The sequence below is a fragment of the Lipophrys pholis genome (genome assembly GCF_963383615.2).
Source record: "Lipophrys pholis genome assembly, chromosome: 4".
Taxonomy (NCBI): domain Eukaryota; kingdom Metazoa; phylum Chordata; class Actinopteri; order Blenniiformes; family Blenniidae; genus Lipophrys; species Lipophrys pholis.
In genome coordinates this window covers 7035191-7057452 of record NC_137637.1, presented here as the reverse complement: position 1 = coordinate 7057452, position 22262 = coordinate 7035191, and the positions used below count along the sequence as shown (strand labels likewise).

The following is a 22262-nucleotide window of genomic DNA, read 5'->3' as shown; positions in this document are numbered from 1 at the left end:
CTTTAACCTTTCTTCTTTGGGGCCAAAAACAATGAGCTCAGTTTTCTCTGGGTTGAGTTTTAAAAAGGTCTAACACATCCACTCATTAATTTCATTTATGCATGTACTCAGCCAGTATAAGGGGGCGTGGTCATTCATTGACACTGATATATAGAGCTGTGTGTCGTCTGCGTAATTATGATAAGAGATGTTGTAATGGTCCATGATCTGAGCCAGCGGGAGCATGTAGATGTTAAATAAAAGATTCATAATTAGCTATTGACACAGAATAGTTGAGATCTTGCAAGTAGGATTTAAACCAACTTAGTGCAGTGCCAGGAATTCCCAACCATTGTTCCAGTGGGTCCAGCAGTATGTTGTGGTCAACTGTGTCCAAAGCAGCACTAAGATCCAGTAACACTAAAACTGAGACTCTGGAAGGGTCACTGCTCATGTAGATGTCATTCAGCACTTTAAAAAGAGCTGTTTCAGTGCTGTGGTTTGACCTAAATCCAGACTGGAAAACATTTAGCTCATTGTTTTGTGCCATGAAAGCATTGAGTTGTGTAAAAACTACCTTTTCAATAATCTGACTTAAGAAAAGTTTGATATGGGCCTGTAATTACTAACTGCTGAAGCATCTAGATTACTCTTTTTTTAAAAGAGGTTTGATAACGGCTGTCTTTAGAGTTTTGAAGAGTTGTTGACTATCTGTAGTACATCTGGAGCTAGACAGTTAAAAACATATTTAAAAAACTTTGTGGGGAGAGTGTCAAGGCTGCATGTTGTAGGTTTGAGGTGATGAACAATGTGGGTTAGTGCTGCTCAGTCTAACAGGTGAAAATCTGCCAGATTACAGAACATCTTTGTGTGGAGGCTCAGGTGTTCCAGTCGTAACGCCTGAGCTCCACTGACTGACTCTCAGTTTGATCTGGCTCATTTTATGGTGAAATAGGATGAAAATCATTACAAGATGAAGTGAAGACTCGCCGTGTGTTTTCATCAATGTGACATTTTCTGATCAACTCTGTTTTACTTCTACTGCTGTCAGCTGAGATAGAGACTTTAAATGAGAAAAAGTAATGGTCAGAAACAGACACATCTCATCTAGGCCTTTGCAAAAAACCAAGTCTTAGATGTGTCCCTTGTGTGTGGAATTTGTCACATCCTGGAAAAGTCCAACATTTTCAGGGATGTTCAGAAATTCATCAGCACTGTTATCTTCTGGATTATCACAATGAAAATTGAAATCACCCATTACCACAACAGAGTCATAATCAAAACATTCAGCAGACAGCAGGTTGCTAAAGTCATGAAAGAAGTTTGCATTGTATTTGTGTGGTCTGTAGATGGTTGCTGATATTGCTCGACAGGAAGTGTTCACCTAAACAGCAACATGTTCAAAAGAGGCAAACTTTCCATATGACAGCTGTTTGCATTGATACGTGTCATTATACAAAGAAGCTACTCCACCTCCTTTCTTCAAAGACCCACGGGGAGGCTGAATTCAGCTCCTATGGCCCCCGTAAGTGGAACAGCCTGCCGGGGAGCCTCAGGGCTGCAGAGACCATTGAGGTTGTTAAAAAAAGGTTAAAAACTCACCATTTTAATCAGGCTTTTTAACTGATTTTTGTATATGTATATATATTTATTTATCTACTTTTATCTATTTTATCTATTATCTATTTATCTACTTTTATGAGGTTTTTAACTGAATCTTTTATCTCCAGTGATTCCTGTCAGGGGTTGCTACACTGGTGGTGGCCACGCTCCCCACTGGTGGGGCGGTCCCGTGGGTCCCCCCGTCCATGGGAACCTGGTTGGTCCCCCACATATGTTGTGATACTTGCCGGTCTGCCCGGGCTGGGGGGATCTGTGGGGCAGTACCCCCTGTGGTTAGAGGCTGTGCCACTCCCAATGTGGACGGCCCCCAAATGTGGCCTTTCTTCACCTTAAGTCCTCAGTGCCCTGCCATGTCTCCATACCACTAGGCATGTCTGCATGTGTGTGTGTGTGTGTGTGTGTGTGTGTGTGTGTGTGTGTGTGTGTGTGTGTGTGTGTGTGTGTGTGTGTGTGTGTGTGTGTGTGTGGTGTGAGTTCATTTTATCTATTGTACCTTCGCACTGTTTTGTTGTGTTGAGCACTTTGTTTTACATTAAGTGTACAAAAGGTGCTATACTAATAAAGTTGATTGATTGATTGAACACTCTGACCTCGCTGAGTGTGGAGGAGCTCCTGAAGGGTGGAGGAGCTGATTCAATGAGAGCTGCTGCACTGTTGTTTTCATTTAACAGAGTTTCTGTTAAAAACTTAAAATCTTTTTTTTGTTCTCAGAAATAATATCATTAATTAAAAGTGACTTGCCCGACAGAGACCTAACAATAAGTAAACCAAATTGGAGTGTGTCATGAGTCCCACTGGGTTCACACTGAGGCTGACACACAACTGTTGTCAGATTAAATAACGTGACTGTATGTTTGTTCTTACTGAGAGGCTTTTGACCATGCTGCCGGCTGGAGATCACCGGTATGTTAAACAAAGCAGCATGGGGTCTCTCTCATACAGGTGTGATTGGGGAAGGCAGGGGAGGTTGCTGGGTCCTGGACTGGTTCAGAGAGGTCTTTCTGGTTCCCTGCTTGATCTGAGGCACGGGAACACCGGAGAGGGGAGCGGTGGATCCTGAGTCTCTGTTAGCGCCAGTGTCCTTGGTGATTATCGTAATGCTCCTGCTTGAGTGTGTTATCCCAAGGGCGTGATGTATGTTGGCGCTGAGCAGTCTGGATCCAGTGATATTCGGATGAGCCCCATCTGGTTTGAAGCGGTCCTTACAGTTCCAGAACAGGTTGAAGTTGTCGATGAACTTTATCCCATTGGAGAAGCATATTGAAGTCAGCCACGTATTCAAAGCTGAGAGGTGAGAGAAAGTTTCAATTCCTTTTCCTAGGGTTGGAATGGGGCCTGAAATGAAAACATGTTGGGGCTCGAACTCCTTCAGTCTTCATTAGTAGTGAAAAGTCATTTTTCAGGACCTCAGAACCAGTCTTGCTCCGCAGTATGTGGAAGGAGCCTGCATGGATGACAATGTTGATGTGGCTGTGATATGTAACTAGAACAGTGGGGAACATCGCTGTTAGCTCCTGCACTGTTGTGTCGGCCAAAGTGAGATTTTCAGTCTTTCTCATTCTGACATGCCTGGTGACTGAGTCCCCAATCAGTAGAGTGTCCAGCTGGTCAAGACTTGAAAAGGAACTTGATGAGTTTCTTGAGTTTCTCCTCTCTCTTGGTTGAGTTGTGGTTTTGGAGTTATTTCTGCAAACCTGTTTGTGTGTCCTGCTAATTGTGTTCCTTTTTGTGTTTCCTAAGACACAAAAGGGGGAAACACAAACGACACTACACAAACTAATAATGGGGAAAACTACCTAAACTCAAAAACCCCCTCTGCCATGGCAAGAGATGGTATGGCCAATTAATTGGGCATCAGCACAAAAAGGTTTCTGGTCTTTTGTCACTGCAGGATGACTCCTCCCATCAGCATGGTAACTCAAGGTAGAAAAACATAGTTAATAAAACAGAAATGTGGCAATGATAGTCTTTCATTTGAAAATATGTGCACTTCATTTAAACAGTGTAAGACTAGAAAAAAATTATACATAAAGGGAATAAATCAAATGTGTGGTGTGGACATGAAATATTTGGGGTGTGGCTACAAAACAAACAATAAAGTGAGGTGAGGTGAATGAATGGCATCACCTTCAGCCATCACCGTGTGGACTTGTCCATCACACCAGTCCAGCTCGGCCTACAGCCACAGATCCCACCAGTGCTTTGTGGAGCAGCTGCGATTCGGCCTGGTCTACTACATCCCATGCCTTCCACTTCCTTCCAGTCCTCACCTAAATGCCTCCCTGGGAGACCTTTGAATACTTGGACTCTCTTTATTGTAGCAGCTCCCTTGCTCTGGCAAGGTCACTGATGCTGTTGAAGGGGAGGGTCAGTTTGTTATTGTTGACATAGAGGGTAATGCTGCTTCAACTTCTTGGGATTCCCAACCAACTTAGGAGGTTTATCCTCCTTTCAAACCCCTCGACTGTGGACAGTGAAAATTCATATACTAATAATGGCCTAAATATCCTGAGTAGGATTCCATGCTGATATATCCAGGCCTTGAATTTCCCGGGTAGACCAGATCTGTCAACACTCTTCAGCCAGCCCTTGAGTTCTCTGTTGGTTGCTTGGATGGAGGCAGCATCCTTCAGGGAGCAATTGAAGGTTTTCCTGATTCTCTTTATTGGTTTCTCAGTAACTGATGGGAGCTGAAATACTGTGAAGAGCAAAGCAGAAATGGTCAGTAACCTTCCCTTTCTTTAGAACCAATGACGTTGATTTTGCTGGTTTGAAGGACATCCGGGCCAACTTAATTAGGCTCTCCAAGCCATTTAGGATCCACCTGTTTCCTGGGACTGACGTGGTTGTTATTGTCAAGTCATCTATGAAAACTCTGACTCGGGGCTGCCTGACAACAGACTTGGTCACTGGGCCTCTGCAGTCCACCTCAGCTGACTTGACCAGCATGTTCATGGCCAGGGAAAAAAAGGGTCACTGAGATCATACAGCCAGTGATGATGCCTTTTTCCAGGCGGTGCCACTTAGATGTGGTGAGTCTAGAGGTGAATCTCAGATTAAAGGTGTTATAGTAATCCATGATGAGATCCTTAATGGTATTTGGGATATGGTGTTACTCCAATGCTGTTTGGACCAGTTTGTGGGGTATGGAGCCAAAAGCATTGGCAAGGTCTAACAATAGCACTGCCAGGTCACCTTTTCTTTTTCAGTCCTCTCGAATATGCTCAGTTACCATACCGCTGTGTTCTCGGCAGTCTGAAATGCATGGAATCCCACCCTTCTACACGGAGGTATCGATGTAATGGTTCTACTGAAGAAACTCTGTCAGGTGTTTGGAGACAATACTGAAAAATATCTTCCCCTCCACACTGAGCTGCAAAATGGTCCTTAACTGCTCTATGCTGACTGAGTTCTCCTCTTTCGGGACCTACACTCCTTCTGCGTATCTCCATTGTTGGGCTGCCTTTCCTCTCCTCCAGATCACCCTCAGGATCTTCCACAGCTGGTGAGTGAGCTTGGGGCACCTCTTGGTGCTGAAGTCAGTGGTTGGAATTGGTGGGCTGATCAAGGCTTTGCATTCCACTATTTCTTCCCCACTTGCAGCATTACTACAGGTGTTGTCAATGTATGTCAATGACCTCTTTCAAACATGAAAAGCAGCTACTACGTTTCTGGCCTAGTCGTTGTTTAGCAAACCCAAATGGATTAGCTATGAAGGCAACATGTTTCCTGGATCTTTCTTTAGAGCACCTCCTTTGCCACCTTGCTCTATGGAGGGTTAGTGATATACTTAGTAAATTCAGTATAATATGAAAACCTGTAAAAGTTAGCATGAGCTAGCGTTAGTTACTTGGTAGTAACTGTAACAACACATACGACCAATCTAAGGAACATAATTAGACACATACAGTACAGACCAAATGTTTGGACACACCTTCTCATTCAAAGAGTTTTCTTTATTTTCATGACTATGAAAATTGTAGATTCACACTGAAGGCATCAAAACTATGAACTGACACATGTGGAATTATATACTTAACAAAAGAGTGTGAAACAACTGAAAACACGCCTTATATTCTAGGTTCTTCAAAGTAGCCACCTTTTGCTTTGATTACTGCTTCGCACACTCTTGGCATTCTCTTGATGAGCTTAAAGAGGTAGTCACCTGAAATGGTCTTCCAACAGTCTTGAAGGAGTTCCCAGAGATGCTTAGCACTTGTTGGCCCTTTTGCCTTCACTCTGCGGTCCAGCTCACCCCAAACCATCTCGATTGGGTTCAGGTCCGGTGACTGTGGAGGCCAGGTCATCTGGCGCAGCACCCCATCACTCTCCTTTTTGGTCAAATAGCCCTTACACAGCCTGGAGGTGTGTTTGGGGTCATTGTCCTGTTGAAAAATAAATGATGGTCCACCTAAACGCAAACCAGATGGAATAGCATGCCGCTGCAAGATGCTGTGGTAGCCATGCTGCTTCAGTATGCCTTCAGTTTTGAATAAATCCCCAACAGTGTCACCAGCAAAGCACTCCCACACCATCACACCTCCTCCTCCATGCTTCACGGTGGGAACCAGGCATGTAGAGTCCATCCGTTCACCTTTTCTGAGTCGCACAAAGACACGGTGGTTGGAACCAAAGATCTCAAATTTGGACTCATCAGACCAAAGCACAGATTTCCACTGGTCTAATGTCCATTCCTTGTGTTCTTTAGCCCAAACAAGTCTCTTCTGCTTGTTGCCTGTCCTTAGCAGTGGTTTCCTAGCAGCTATTCTACCATGAAGGCCTGATTCACACAGTCTCCTCTTAACAGTTGTTCTAGAGATGTGTCTGCTGCTAGAACTCTGTGTGGCATTGACCTGGTCTCTAATCTGAGCTGCTGTTAACCTGCAATTTCTGAGGCTGGTGACTCGGATGAACTTATCCTCCGCAGCAGAGGTGACTCTTGGTCTTCCTTTCCTAGTGCGGTCCTCATGTGAGCCAGTTTCTTTGTAGCGCTTGATGGTTTTTGCAACTGCACTTGGAGACACTTTCAAAGTTTTCCCAATTTTTCGGACTGACTGACCTTCATTTCTTAAAGTAATGATGGCCACTCATTTTTCTTTACTTAGCTGCTTTTTTCTTGCCATAATACCAATTCTAACAGTCTATTCAGTAGGACTATCAGCTGTGTATCCACCTGACTTCTGCACAACACAACTGATGGTCCCAACCCCATTTATAAGGCAAGAAATCCCACTTATTAAACCTGACAGGGCACACCTGTGAAGTGAAAACCCTTTCAGGTGACTACCTCTTGAAGCTCATCAAGAGAATGCAGAGTGTGTCCATAGCAGTAATCAGAGCAAAAGGTGGCTACTTTGAAGAACCTAGAATATAAGGCGCGTTTTCAGTTGTTTTACACTTTTTTGTTAATTACATATTTCCACATGTGTTAATTCATAGTTTTGATGCCTTCAGTGTGAATCTACAATGTCAATAGTCATGAAAATAAAGAAAACTCTTTGAATGAGAAGGTGTGTCCAAACTTTTGGTCTGTACTGTATATTAATGCACCATCTTCAGTAGCCTCTCCTTCTGTGTCAGATTCTGCTTCAAACTGGTTTGGTTTTAAAAACAAAAAGCTTTTCTACCCGAGACGGACCAGGAGTAGATGTGGACACACATGGACAAAGAAAGAGCCTGTTCTCTAATTTTTAGACTGAAATTCAGGACCAAGGTTGGCTTTGGGGCAATACAAAGCCAACCTTGGGGAAATGCACTTTGAATACACTGTCGTTGGACATCTGACACCTAGTGTGTGAAACTGTTTAAAAACTGTATAATATGAAACCTTTAAAATGTTTGACCACAGTTCTGTTCTGATGTGATCAAAGCCATTTAGCTGCATCTGGAGACACATACAGACTAAAGGCAACTCTCTATCATTTTTTTCCTCATTATCAGCTAACTGTAGAACGGTGTCACATCTGATTTGTACAGAAGTTTCTTCCAGTAATTATTTTCTCCACTGACAATAAAGCCCCACTACCACAATGTTTCAAGTGAAGATGCATTGTTTTTGTGCTTATGTTTGTTCTTGTAATGAAGCCACATACACTAGCAGACAGACGGTCAAGTTAGACTGTTATTACAGTGACTGTCAAAATAAAACTACCAAGTCCCAGGAAAATATGGACCGGGAGTCATGACACCACGGAGGAAACATTGTAGTTACTGTCTAGCTGCTGAGCATGTGCACAACTACTAGTTACTATGGCCATGGTGTAAATGCTCAGTAGCAGCATTTTAGAAAATGAGCGATCTCAGGGACTCTGGTCACTGATGTTATGTAAACAGTCTCCCAAAACTCAATGAAAATATTCAGTTTTCTCTAAACAACTTTGTTTCGCAAACAGAGTTCTCTTTTAATGCTCCATGAGATGGCGATGTTGTAATTGGGGTTATGTAAATAAAACTTAACTAGATTTAAATTTTAAACTTAACTTGGCTGCATGGCTCGGTTGGTAGAGCAGTCTTCTTTCAATTGGAAGGTTGCAGGTTCAATTCTACCAGCCTACATGCCAAAGTGTCCTTGGGCAAGACACTGAACCCCAAACTGGCTGTGTGTATGCAGTGTGAGAATGAGTGGTTGGTGGTGGTTGGAGGGGCTGATGGTGCAAAATGGCAGCCTCGCTTCTGTCGGTCTGCCCCAGGGCAGTTGTGGCTACATATGTAGTTTACCACCATCAAGTGTGGCGTGAATGAATAATGCAATGTAAAGCGTCTTTGAGTGTCAAGAAAAGTGCTATATAAAACCAATTTCTTATTATTAAAAATTTAACTGAAACTGATGCCTTAAAGACTTTTCAAAAAGTTTGACAATATCATCAGTGTCATCAAAATTTGTGTCAGCAACTTGAACTGACCAAGCAGTTTTTGTCTCTGGTTATTTGTTGCAGCGCCATCTGAAGTGTTGGCGATCCGCCAGGAGAACACCAGTCAGAACAGTGTGACTCTAATGTGGCATGAACCCAACCAGCCCAACGGAGTCATCCTGGAGTACGACATCAAATATTATGAGAAGGTACTCCACCAACTGCTACATCTCTACCACTTAGATAACACTGAAGTGTTGTGTTCATTACTTTTCAGGTCATGCCAATTTATTCTGTTTATTTCCTGAAAAAGCCCAAGATGAGTCCGTTAATGCAGCATACAAGGCAGGAGAGTGACACAGTCTCCACTGTACCTGTAAGAGCGTCTTCTTCTCAGGGACTGTGACGAAGCTGAGCTGAGATGTTGTGAATACGAAGCAGCAGTGTCGTATAAACTCTGGATAACTTAATCCAGGAGAAGAACCTCGCTGGCAGCCCTGCTAATTGAAAGGAAATAGGGGTCGAGAGAAGGAGCGCGAGAGCAAGAACGAGACGGATCCCAACTTAGCGAAAGTGACAGTGACAGCAAACGGCTGGCGGGAGCATCAGCCTGCCGATAAGCTAATTGCCACGCAGAACGAGTGTAAAACGCGGGTTTTGGGGAGCAGATGTGTGTGCCTGTGTGTGTGTTGCGATGGAGATCAGCTAATTGCAGAGGAAGTGGCCCGGGAGCTGGCGCTCTCATAGCGAAACAACAGGACGGCGTGGGGAGTGCTTGAGGATTAGCTCCTCTCGCGCCCTGGTGTCTTAATCTGGGCCTCGCTGAAGGGGAGCGGAGGGATGAGGGGGAGCGGATGTCCGGGGGGGATTTCAAGTGGACAAGTCAGCAATGTGTTTTCTTAAGGTTTCTCCATGACTGTAGTCAACAAGAGTGAGTCACGGCGAGCACGGTAATGGCAGCGATCACATAAACTTGCTCACTGAAAACAATAAAGACAGAAAGAGGAGGGTTTTTTTTTTTTTTTACTGTACCAAGGGCTTCTTTATAATTAGGCTCTTATCCTTCCTAAGGACACATGAATGATTCACTTCTTCTGCTCGGCAGATGAACCTTGTAAATCTTGAACTTATTTTCCCTCCACACCTCTTTAATAAGCCTGAAACGACGTTGCAGCAGGCGAACAGCCGCCGCGGTAACGATCATCCTGATTGTTAATTGTTTCTTCAAACAATAAATTCACACTCCTTTTTTTAAATGAATATGCAGATTAAAAGAAGAACTTTTCCTGGCAGGCACATGTGAGAAGCTTCACAGTTTACTTTTGAACAAGTGATGCAGCACAATTGAAGCTATTATCTAAGAAAAAAGACAAAGACTTTTCAGAGTACCTGTCACTTTCCCAGCTGATCAAAAGCTGTCTGCTGTAATTACTTCCAATTACATGTGAATGACAGATCAAGTTGCATTCATTTATGATAACAGAGCACAGCATGGGCTTCCACAATAAAAATAACGTAGGTGTTGGCTGAGCTCTTTGGAGAGTGTCATATTTAGCGTGATCTGCCTTTTTTCTGCCTCCTCTAAAGACTCTTAGGGGATAAATCCGGCCAGTATTTTTCTCATCGTTGACAAATCCCATGAAAGCCCTCCTCGTTATTCTGTATGTCTTCTCTAGCGTGTCTGCTGCACTCGCTCTCAAGCCCACTGGTTTCTCACTCAAGACATTCATTTAAAAATGACTCACAAATATATGTTTCATTTCCAAAAAGGCTCATTCACTTATTTAAACGGCAGGGCCCTGGAGAAGCAACGGCAATAGATTTAAACACGACGTTTTGCCAAGTCCAGTCTTCTTTTATCTACAGTTTGTTACAAATTGAGCACTATAGAGTTTTTCTGGAGGCATGGCGATGTATCTGGCAGTTCATACAAAGAGCTGCAGCATTACACTCCGAGGAGGGAAGGAACATATTATGAAGGACACAGGGAAACGGTTTGGATTTTTGCAATTTTTATTTACTTAATTTTCTTTTAGTTTGTTCGTTGGTTTTAATTCCAAAAAGTTGTTGAGCCTGAAAAGAAAGCGGGTTAAGCAAAAACCAGAACCTGAAAAAAACCCATAACCACCCCGTGTCCTAAACTAATAAAATACCAAAAGAACAGGTACCTGGTGGGCTTGCAAAACAAAACAAACAGGTGCGGTACCGGGCCAACCCTGTACAGGGCCGTAGGAGCCTGTACCAACACCCAATCTAAGAAACGAAAACCCCAAGCTAATTCTGAAGGGAGGAATAAAAAGTGAAAACAGGACCTCCGGTCCCACCAGGGAAAAAGGATCCAACCTAACCCCAAACAGGACGAAGGCGGAAGAGCCGAGGAGGGCAGCCGCCTGGCTGCGAGTCCGAACTGGAGTGAGCGAGAGAGGGAGTCATCAGCGCTTCAGACACCACCTATTTATAGGCGGAGAGGCGGGCTTTAAAGAAGCCTACCAAAATAATAAATATCAAAAATACAGAAATAATCCCTCAAGAAAACTAATAAGGGAATATAGAGATAAATTTACCTCATGCAAAAAATATTACTTTATATATAAAAAGCTAAATAAGGAAACAATCATCTTGACCTCTCAACAGAAGTAGAATGAATAGCAAAATCCTTCCCTAATACCTAAGATGCAGTCATAACAATAACTGGAGGCGAACACGTCACAGTATTTGAATTACCTCTGTTTTTTAAGAAAAATAAACAGAATGACACAACTGTAGGTTATTGCAGATAAGATGCGATTTGAAATAGAATAGAATAGAATAGAATAGACCAAGACCGTTCAGAGCCTAATACACCATTAAAACGATCTTAAAAGCATTTTCAAAGCATAGTGGACTCCAATGTAATACTGATCTATTTATTTATAAGACTATAAATAGTGTACAGTGTACTAAATTAGTTTATTCTTCTTCCTTCTCCTTTTCCTTCATGTAAAGTCAGACTTGCACACAGAAGACAGATTCTGCTTTCTCTTCAACACTTGTCTTATTCATTATTATTTTTTAATTTTGTGTTTGTTTTGTTCTTTTTGACATGATCAAAATAAAGATATTGATCAATACCTGGAGGAAACCCACACACACAGGGAGAATATGCAAACGCCACTAAGAAAGGCCAGACTGGTATTTCAACCCATGAGCTTCTCGCTGCTAACCATTGGTGTATAGATCGGTTTGCACTGATGTCCCGTCATGATCCTCTGTGATTCACTATTTTCCTCCATTTTTTGTGACAACAACACGCCGGTAACCGTTGAAGAAGGCGCAAAAATGGGAGTTATGTGCGCAGTTGTCGGTGTTCTAACAATTCTTCTCACAGCAATGTTTGGTTTTTTAGTTTACATACTGTTAAAGAGGTAGAAGTAGAGGAATTACCTGGCAGACGTCAAAGACACTGGCTCGCAAATCTGTATAGATCAGACATAAAACCTACAAGCTACTGTAGCTCCTAACACACGAGTATGTGAAGAGCATTTTGTGAAGAGTACGTTTTTTTATCCATTACTACCCTGACTTATGTGTTTTGATGACAATTTCATCACAAGTTTTTGTACAGGCAACATGTCTTTATGATTATCCTACTCTGTCTGGCTCAACTGCACTAAAAATAATTACTAAGAAAATAAAGTCACATTTACTTACCCTGGCCATTATTATTTTCTTTTGTTTGTGAATCTCTTTCACTGCAATATTCCTCACCCATCCTGACACAAAAAAGTTGTATGAGGAGAGGCTTTTGTACGCCTTCATCTGTTTCCCTGTTACAATACGTGTAGTGAGTACCAAGTACTTCACAATGCCCGTGTAATTTGCACTCGGCCACATGCCGACATCGTCCTCAAATTTTAACAAATTTCTGTAGGGGTCAACCCAACCCCTAGCTTTATCAGGAATTTCATGGGAAATGTGACGTCAGTTGCAAACGACCTATGAAAGAGGTATGACACCAAAACATTTAGGAAAAAAAACAATACAAAATAAAAGTAATTTTATTATAAAACATTTTTGTCATACTGCCACCATCCGCAATTAATAAACTACGAAAAACAAGTGAAATTAATTGGTGATTCTCAATCTCCGCCCATCGAGCTTTCTCCACCTTCTCCATCTTGCTATGACGTAGGAGGAGTACCAGGCTCTAGCAGCCAGGTTCAACACAGCAGCAGACGCACAGAAAAGTGAAGAAACACTTTCTGACATTTCACACTGTTCAGCGGGAGTTGAAGACTTCTTTAAAGAAGAGTATGAGAGTGTTCGCGGAAGCGTTGGAAGTCTGACCCAACAAATTTGGGGGATTATTGACAATCAACCCAGCAACTAGGGGACAGATTCAAACAATCTGAAGATGAGACGCCAACAACGATCGTCAAGGCAACGTGATTGTGTTCATATCAGTTACTGTGGGAGACGACAGAATAAAGACTGTAGATGTGATGTGACAATACATGTTCCACTCACCATGTTCTGACTGCACAGGGAGTCCACAGCCTCTCGCCTCACAGTCAGAAGGTCCCAGTTAAATAATAATAATAATTTAAAAAAAAGTCCCAGTGCAAATCCCGGCAGGAGTCTTTCTGTGTGGAGTTTTCATGTTCTCTCTGTGTGTGTGTGCAGTTTTCCTTCGGTTCTCCGGTTTACTCCGGTTTACTCCGATCGTCCAAACAAATTGCACTGTGACTCCCTAAGCTACACCCCTGGCCTCCATCACCTCCTCAGAGTGCCGCGCTGTGTGGCTGCTGAAGACAGTCCATTTGGTTAAGAAATTTCCCGTCAGAGGACTAATGGGGGACTATTAATAAAGTAACTCTGCCGTCAATCTGTCGCGTGTAGTGAATGTCTGCTCCAACGAGCTGACAGCATAGACATATGCTAGTAGATCGTTACTATATGTCTGTAGCCTGTAGTCTACACTATATAGTGGACGATCCACTAGAGTATGTCTACTTTGTAGATATACACAATCTAGTAGAGGTCTACTACTGTATGTCTATGTATTGGATATTCTGTGTTGAAAATCCCCTCAAAAAAAGCACCAACACAATATGAAAACAGCATTCCTTGCAGACTGAGAGAAGGCGTTCCTCCTCCTACGTCACCTCCAGGTCACTCTCCAGTCTCTGACCTCCCAGAGAGGGTTAACGTGTCAACATGACAAAATTTGAAAAAGTGTAAATTCTAGGGGGCATCTAATGAAGGCAAATACACATTTGACTGTTCTTTTTTAAGGGAAAAATTATTAAATTAACATGTGATATGGTGTCAAAGGCACTTTAAGCCCTTGTTTTGAGCTGCATGATGCAGTGTGTTACCTGTGCTGACCTAATGGCCTTGAAAGGACTTACATCTTGGGACTTAACAAAGCAAATATCTGAGTTTGTGTTTTTATTTTTCCCTCACAGGACAATGAAGAGCAAAGTTACTCCACACTGAAGTCTAAAAACACCAGCGCAAAAGTGTCAGGGCTGAAGCCTGGTACCAAGTATATCTTCCAAGTCCGAGCCAGAACGTCAGCAGGCTGCGGACGATTCAGTCAGAACATCGAGATTCAGACTGGGAAAGCAGGTACGTGTGTGCGTGCGTGTGTGTGTGCGTGCGTGCGTGCGTGCGTGCGTGCGTGCGTGCGTGCGTGCGTGCGTGTGTGTGTGAGTGTATGTGTGTGTGCCCGCGTGCCTGCGTGTGTGAGTGTTAGTCTACGAGAAACACAGAAGTCAAGACGATATCTCCGAGTATCAGTGAATCTGTCGGTAAAAGCTGCTTCCAGCCATGAGCCACAGGAGCCTCCCAGTAGCTGAATGTTGTTTAATACTTTGGAAAAGGTCCAGGAACGACAGTTTGCCCTGTTAGAAGACTTGGCACAGGAAAGCTTCTCCACGCCAGGCCGGGCTGCCCAGCATGGGCCCGGGCTAAAGAGGTTTGGGTGTCAGGGAGGCCAATAACCAGCCTGGTCTGGCCCCCCCAGTCTATTGATCTATGCTTTGTTAAATAGTCACCCCCATCAGCAGAACTGCAGCCGGTCCGGCTTCAAGCAGCTGCAAATTGTCCCACAGTGGAGGGGAAAGTCTTCATGACTCTGTTCACCTGAGGCCAGCACAGCAAATAATGTTACAGAAAAAACTCCAAAGCTATTTTATTAGAATATCCTTCTCTTGTAATGGGGGATTTGGCAATTAACGGCCAGAGCAGATTGTAGGTCTGCGAAGCTCACCACCCCGCCTGGTTGGAGTCCCAGCGCTGTTTCACTGACTAATAGTCTCCCTTCATTCTGCTGCTCACTGGACCCCGACTCCGCTCCTCTTCATACTGATTCATTTTCAGCCTTGGAACACAAGCGGACTGCACGCATATCACGGACCAACCTGCTGAGTAATCAATACATCCAAAAGTTTATTAAAAACACACTGGTAGCCTTTCTGCAGAAGAGTCCTGTTGGTTCGCCAAATGCAAGCTACAGAATTTCTTGAAGCTGAGTTGTGTCCAAACCAGTGAGAGTCTCAACCGTAACAAGCTTCTAAATCGGACTGCTCTTATCATTCAATCACCATTTTTGTCCAGCCTGAAACATCTATTCAACCAATAGGAAATATTGTAGATAATAGAGCAAACTTCCTCCATCCAGCGAGACCAAGACGTTGATTTGGTTATCTTGTATTTTTTTCTTCCAATCAGAATCAAAATGCTAACTTCTACCTCTGATTAAAACCAAACTAAGGGCCTGTCCACACTAGAACGCTCGTTCACATAGACCCACCCTTTTTCGGCCATCATCCACACGTTTTAGGAGCTCAAAAACATTTTTTTTTTAACACGGGTCCCTGGGTGGGGAAATTCTAATACGCTGGCTCGGCTATGAGGTATGATAGGGCAAGATGCACATCAGCGGAAAACAATGATGGTGGTGTATTTGGTGAGTCACAGTGCCCCCAAAAGCCTGGCATATGCACTACATGCCTTTAGGCATCGTGTTGAGCCATGTTCATTGTGACGCCTGGAAAAAAAAGATAATTTTGGCTTGTGTGGACAGGGCCTAACCTGTATGAGATGTGGGGCCCCTGAGTTTGGGCTTCAGTCTGAACACTCGTCCATTAAAAAGATGCTGCATTATTGTATTTTTCACTGCAACCTGCAGACTGGAGCTACACTTGCTACTTTCTAGAAATAATTCATACCAGGAACGCACTAATACCACCAGTACTAACCTCTAGCTGATACTGAGTACCGATGTCAGTCCTTTTTAAAAGTGCCAACGTCCTCCACACAGCCTCTGTGTTGATGCTACGTTGCCTCCAACAGCCTCGAAGGCTCCAGGATATGACTGCGTCTAAAATACGCAGAGGGCAGTGCGTAGCATCTATCTACAAACTGCTCTGTGGACTGTAGACTGTGGACTGTGGACTGTGGACTGTGGACTGTGGACTGTGGACTGTGGACTGTGGACTGTGGGCTGTGGGCTGTGGACTGTGGACTGTGGACTGTGGACTGTGGACTGTAGACTGTAGACTGTGGACTCTAGACTGTGGACTGTGGACTGTAGAGGGACTGAGCTCACTGTTATTGAGTGTATCAATCAGACTTTAATCATGTTAAGCATGTAGCATCGCTCGTGTGTGACCCTGAAACTCTTTAGCATGTAGCATGTAGCATGTAGCATGTAGCACGGCTCGGAGTAAAATCCTCCTGATCCACTGAGAAGTTAAACTACCAAGTGACATCGTACTAACTCTGCTGGTCCAAATGTCTGGTTGCTGGTGAAGAAGTTGCTGGTGTTGTACATACTATCTTTCTCCTTCTCTTGATATTTTGTCAGAACATAATTTACAGTTTGTCTTACCGTTGTTATTCTCAATAATATCAAAGAATCTCCAAACTGTGGACATCACTCATCCTCTCTTGTCTTCCTGCGGGCAACATTGATGACCGATGACGTCATGTAAAACTCACTGGGTTGCATCAGGGAGCTTTCGCCACTAGGAGTAGCTACTGCGGGAAGTATCGAACCAATATCAGATACTGGTGTCGGTATCAGTTCATCCCTAGTGCCCAATCTTGTGCTAATCAGGAAAAAAATTCCAAATGCTATAAAACACCCTTAATAAGGTTGAAGTTTCTGTTCTCACTGTGAACTGTGTGTCTTGAATCGAATCATGTAGAACATTCAAAGCTATGGTGGCCCAAAAAGATCACAACCCTCTGTAAGCTGCAGCCGAAATACAAAATTGCTAAAACTAAAAAACACATACAAGAATTCTAATATTCCAGTTAAATTGAGCACCAATCTTGTTGTAACTGACAATAAAACTCTAAAATTAAACTATATTTTATGTGTCAAAGTTCTTCCTTATTGAGATACATTAAATTTCTCGATGCATTGTGTGGAACAAGGGTACAAGTTAGTCCACCTTTTGTCTCCATTACATAACGATAATCCTTATTTTTAAATGTTTCGTCTCTCGTCTCTATTTATATGGAATTTGACTGAATGAAGACACTGATTTCATATGTTGCTGAAATCAATCCAATCAATAACTAATTACTGATGTCATCTTTACAATTATTAGTTATCACACAGTTCATGTCAAGTTGTTTATGAGAGTGTGTGTGCGTGGAGGCAGAGACAACGACAACATTAGGTGAATGTTTCCTCCTCTTAATGTGATGGACAAACTTTCAAACTGCAAACAGCAGGTAATTATAAGTTGATGACGTTCTTTAATGAAGCTCTAGATTCCTGTTTATCTTGTTTAACCAAGTACACTTTAGCTGTGTTTGCCGTTGTGTGTGTGTGTGTGTGTGTGCGTGTGTGTGTGTGTGTGTGTGTGTGTGTGTGTGTGTGTGTGTGTGTGTGTGTGTGTGTGTGTGTGTGTGTGTGTGTGTGTGTGTGTGTGTGTGTGTGCGTGCGTGCGTGTGTGTGCGCGTGCGTGTGTAAACACTCGGCCACTCGGCTGCCGCTGCTGACTTGCTGCTCTGTCGTCTGTGTGTGTGATCCCTGCAGCTCCTCTGCGCTACAACACAATGACCATCATCTGGATCTGCTTGGCCCTCGTGTCCGGCCTGGTCACCTTCCTGGCCATCATCATCTGCAGGAAACGGCAAGGCTACACTCTACCACACTACCCATCTCTGCTGTGTGTGGAACACTTTCTTACGCTACTCTATTGTGCTTCTCTGTGTGTAATGTTGCTTGTGATCGAATCCCTCCATGTGCACAGTGAATCTCTTTACTATTGCCCCAAACTGCATTTACTGCAAGTACATTAAGAGTAAAGCTTGTAATCTCAGCAAAGAAAAGCAGGAGATGTGTTCCTGAAATTGGAAGGATCTCATTCAAGTTTTTGTTTGAGAATCTAAAAAGCCTTTGTCTCCCGCGTGCTGGTGTGATGTTTGGAACATCAGGTGCATAAATAGCCTGCATGCTGTTCCTCCAGTAATGAGGATACTTTGTAGAGACGAGTGTGGAAAGCTAATGCTAATGGAGCGCAGCCCTCCCTGTCTTTTTACTGTCTTATTTGGCAAATTTTCTAACCCGTAATTTCTACCTCATTGCAGATTTAATTATGTTGATTCACGTCCAGTAGTTTGCAAGCCAAAATGTTCCCACTTATCCCATCAACCCCTCCTTCTCCTGCTCCTGCTCCAACCTCCCCACCCCCCCACCCCCAGCCACCAACTACCACTACGTCTATCTTTCCGGGCTTCGGCTTGTATCTCTGTGGTACTGCACCAAAGAATTAATTTGGATTGTACTTGATTATTTCACACTTCAGAGCATATCAAGATTTCAGGTTCTGTTCAGTTCAGAAAGAAAACTGATTAGTAACAACTAAAAGATAGGATCTCGTCCAGATTGCTATGCCACGACTGGAAGGATCTACAAAATATATAAAACATTATACTAAATATTACCGTCATCAGTTAGATATGTTAAAGGTCATGTTTGTAATGAGGATAATCACAATCAGAATCAGAATCAAAATGCCTTTGTGTCGTTGTTCCTTTGTGCAAACAACAGAAAGTGCAAAGATAATTACTTGTGTTTTCCAACATAAATCCTAAAGCAGGGGTGTCAAACATCAGGCCTGTGGGCCAAAACCAGCCAGCAAGAAGCTCCAATCCACCAAATCAACAAAAAATGTTTAACATTTCCAAGAAAATATTGATATTTTAACAAATGTCTTCAGAGTAGAGACACGACACAACACTGAGACCCGAGCTGAGATATGCTGTCATGAAAGCTCCTGGTTGCTGTCAGGGGGGTTTGTAAAATCACCAAGAATGCAAAAGCTACAGGAGACGTTTTCTGGACATTTCACTCTATTTTGCACCAGAAGCTTTCATTAAAATTGGCTTTATGTTGTAATTGTTTGGTTTCGTGAAACTATAGACACTTTCATCCCGGATACTCTGCACCACAACAAAGAAAACCTTTAAAGTTTAAATTTAAAGGTTATGAATATTGAATATTGAATATTTTTCATTAAGCAGGAAAAATAGATTTAATCTGCTTTTTATCCTCCTGCTTGTGTGATTAAACCAGCTCGAAACATTGCACCCAAATTGAAAAAGTGCTTTTTTTCCTCTGTATTGAAATCCAAATATTTTCCAGAAATGAACTAAGTGGTTATGGTGCCTAATTGTAAGAAAAGATTGACTGTGTCATCACATACAGTGTGCATTTGGAGCATGAGAAGGAAGACAAATTCCTGTTTACTGTCAATGTAATAAATACTCTATACCAGGAAGCAGCGTACACTGATATACAAGTGCATCTTCAAAAAACCCAAAACAAACAAACAACCTTTCATTTCAAACTGCAATTCAGGTCACTTAAAGCTCTTATGAATGAAAAATACAAAATCTGTAATTATTAAATAATTTAATCACAGGAAAATCAAACCTAGACAATTTGTTTATATCTTCTGTCAGTACTTGCTGTATTTCCCCGACTTGCTGCCTCAGTGCTTGGAGGCTTGGAGGCTTGGAGGCTTGGAGGCTTGGAGGCGATCAGCCTGTGGACCTGCTGAGGTGCTGTGAAGCTCAGACCTTCAGCTCATCTGGATTTCTCCTCTTCCTCTTTAACAACAAGTGACAGATTATCTGCAAGGTTCACGCTGATCACAGCTTAGTGATTCCACTAACAGCAAAAAGCAGCGACATCTGTTTCTGTGAAGGAGTGGAAGGTCCTGCTGGACAAGAAAATGAGCATCTCGTGCAGCTTGTAAGTGGACAGATGGAAGAAGTGTTCTGAAATCTCCTGGAAGACTTTCAGTGGTTTTGGACATAAAGTGGAGCAGCAGCACAGATCCGCACTCTGGACCTGAACAGCTTGAAACCTCTTCGTCATTCCTCTACAAAAATAGAAAGGAAATACCGCAGAGACTTTGATGAAAAGAAAAGATGTGGGTCCAGTTTCTCTGCGGAGCTCTGGTCATGCTCCTCTGCAACTACTACGTCAAAATAAAACTACCAAGTCCCAGGAGGAAACTTTTTTCTGATTAGCCAGCTACTGAGCATGTGCAGACCTGCTAGTTACTATGACCATGGTGAGCAAGACCAGGAACAGTATATCCTACGTCTACGCATGAAGCCCGAATCGTTTCAGAAAGTTGGGTTTTCCCGCCGTTTCCACAGAGACAGAACGTTTTTGAAAAATTCCACCTTGGAAGCCATTTTCAAAAAGTTGCATTTTCAGTGGTTCTGGAGCACTGCTGGAGTGTAAATCCAAAACGAAAACTGTCCATTTTCACTTGAAAATGTTGTTGTGTAAATGGGGCCATAATCTCTCCAGACAGTCTGGAACCGACCTCGGGGCCTCCTCCCAGTCGGGCCTGCCTAGTAAACCTTTCAAGGGAGACCACCAGGGGGCGTCCTGATTAGATGAAACACCTCAACTGGGTCCTCTCAACATGGAGGCGAAGCGGCTCAACTTTGAGTCTCTCCTGATGGCTGAGCTCCTCACTCCATCACGAAGAGTGACGTCTCCACCCTGCGGAGAAAACTCATTTCAGCCACTTGTATCTGCAATCTCATCCTATCAGTCATGACCAAAGTTCATGACCATAGGTGAGCGTGGGGATGTTTGGTGAAACATCTCAGTTTCAATCTGATGAAGCTGGAAGATCCTCAGTTTGAACTTTATGGAGATGCACCTGTATATGAACGTAAAGACAGTCCCTCCTCTCATGTTCACAATCAGTGCTTAATCTGTGTTTCTTCCTCCACTTCTCCTAGTGAAAATACTCATTAAGCAGCAATCTGCAATCTGCTTGTTCCTTATAAATAACCAAGCATTGCTAAGTGATAAAATGCTATGTTAAGGTTAATAATAATGTAACAGGCGGGATTCTGAGGCTCAAGTGTGGAAGACAGACTAAGAAACAGGTATAAAATTTCAAGGATGTAAATTGGGATTAACCCACATTAATTGAAATCCAGAGCTGAGTGATCCCAGGAGCAGAGCGGGTGCTGAGCTGAACAGGAGCCCAGTTGTGACAGGGGAGATCCATGGACAAAGCAGTGAAGGATATGACATTAGCAATACTATGATCGCGGCTTACGCGTATGCTTAGATACTGAAAATCTGACAGTTCATTCTAACCAGGACATTCTGACCGTTCATTCCAGGATAAGATTGTTCTGCTATCAGCTTGACGTAGGATGGCGATCTCCACCCGGTGACAACAGCAGCACAGAATCTCCCATTAGAGCCAGTAGCTCCACACCTGAAAACACACCTCCTCCCACGCCCACCTGAAAGAAGCAGGGCAACAACCCCCCTATGTGGACACTGCTGTGCTGGGCGTGATAAATAGATTGTGAACAGTTATTGATTCAATAATTATGAGCTCTGCTGAGAGTTTGGCTCGTACAGACGCTGCACGATTGTCCTGTATTCATCCCTCTGTGTGTGTGTGTGTGTGTGTGTGTGTGTGTGTGTGTGTGTGTGTGTGTGTGTGTGTGTGTGTGTGTGTGTGTGTGTGTGTGTGTGTGTGTGTGTGTGTGTGTGTGTGTGTGTGTGTGTGTGTGTGTGTGTGTGTGTGTGTGTGTGTAGACACTGTGGCTACAGCAAAGCCTTCCAGGACTCTGATGAGGAGAAGATGCATTACCAGAACGGCCACGGTGCGTATGTCTCCCCTTCCATCCTCAGTTATTACTCAATAACACATTAGATGGCATCTCTCAGAGAGGCTGCGTTTTCATCTCTGTGTAATATACAGTTCATCCTTGGAGCAAACAATTATCACCAGGCTCCAAGTGATTACAGGAGAACACACTCCTGCCGTTGTGTACTGTGTGTTCCCTCCCTCTGCAGGTCTCTCTCTCTCTCTCTCTCTCTCTCTCTCTCTCTCATCAGTGCTTCTCCTCCCCTGCACGCTGGTGATGGAGGAAGAGTTGCAGATACCATGTTACTCTCAATTCTCCACAATGTGACCAAATGCTAATGTTTATCTCAGTGTCATTCCCCGACGCAAGGTTCTATATCGACCCGCACACGTACGAGGACCCCTGCCAGGCGGTGCACGAGTTCGCCCGAGAAATTGAAGCATCCAGGATCAAAATAGAAAAAATCATTGGTTCAGGTAAAAAAAAATAAAAATAAAAAAGGAAGAAAACACACACACACACACACACACACACACACACACACACACACACACACACACACACACACACACACACACACACACACACACACACACACACACACACACACACACACACACACACACACACACACACACACACACAGTGAGAGTCAGTGGCCAG

At 43.3% G+C, this 22262-nt stretch overlaps 1 protein-coding gene across 1 annotated transcript in view; it reads left to right on the top strand.

Moving 5' to 3' along the window:
- Positions 1-22262, top strand: part of epha8 (eph receptor A8) — a gene marked incomplete at its 3' end in the record, with an annotated part of 205090 nt that overhangs the window by 166077 nt on the left and 16751 nt on the right. The window contains exons 9-13 of the mRNA XM_080461821.1: positions 8538-8662; positions 13901-14063; positions 17491-17623; positions 21547-21614; positions 21950-22075. Of these exons, the coding sequence (XP_080317947.1) occupies positions 8538-8662; positions 13901-14063; positions 17491-17623; positions 21547-21614; positions 21950-22075 (615 nt within the window). The remainder of the gene's footprint in view (positions 1-8537; positions 8663-13900; positions 14064-17490; positions 17624-21546; positions 21615-21949; positions 22076-22262) is intronic.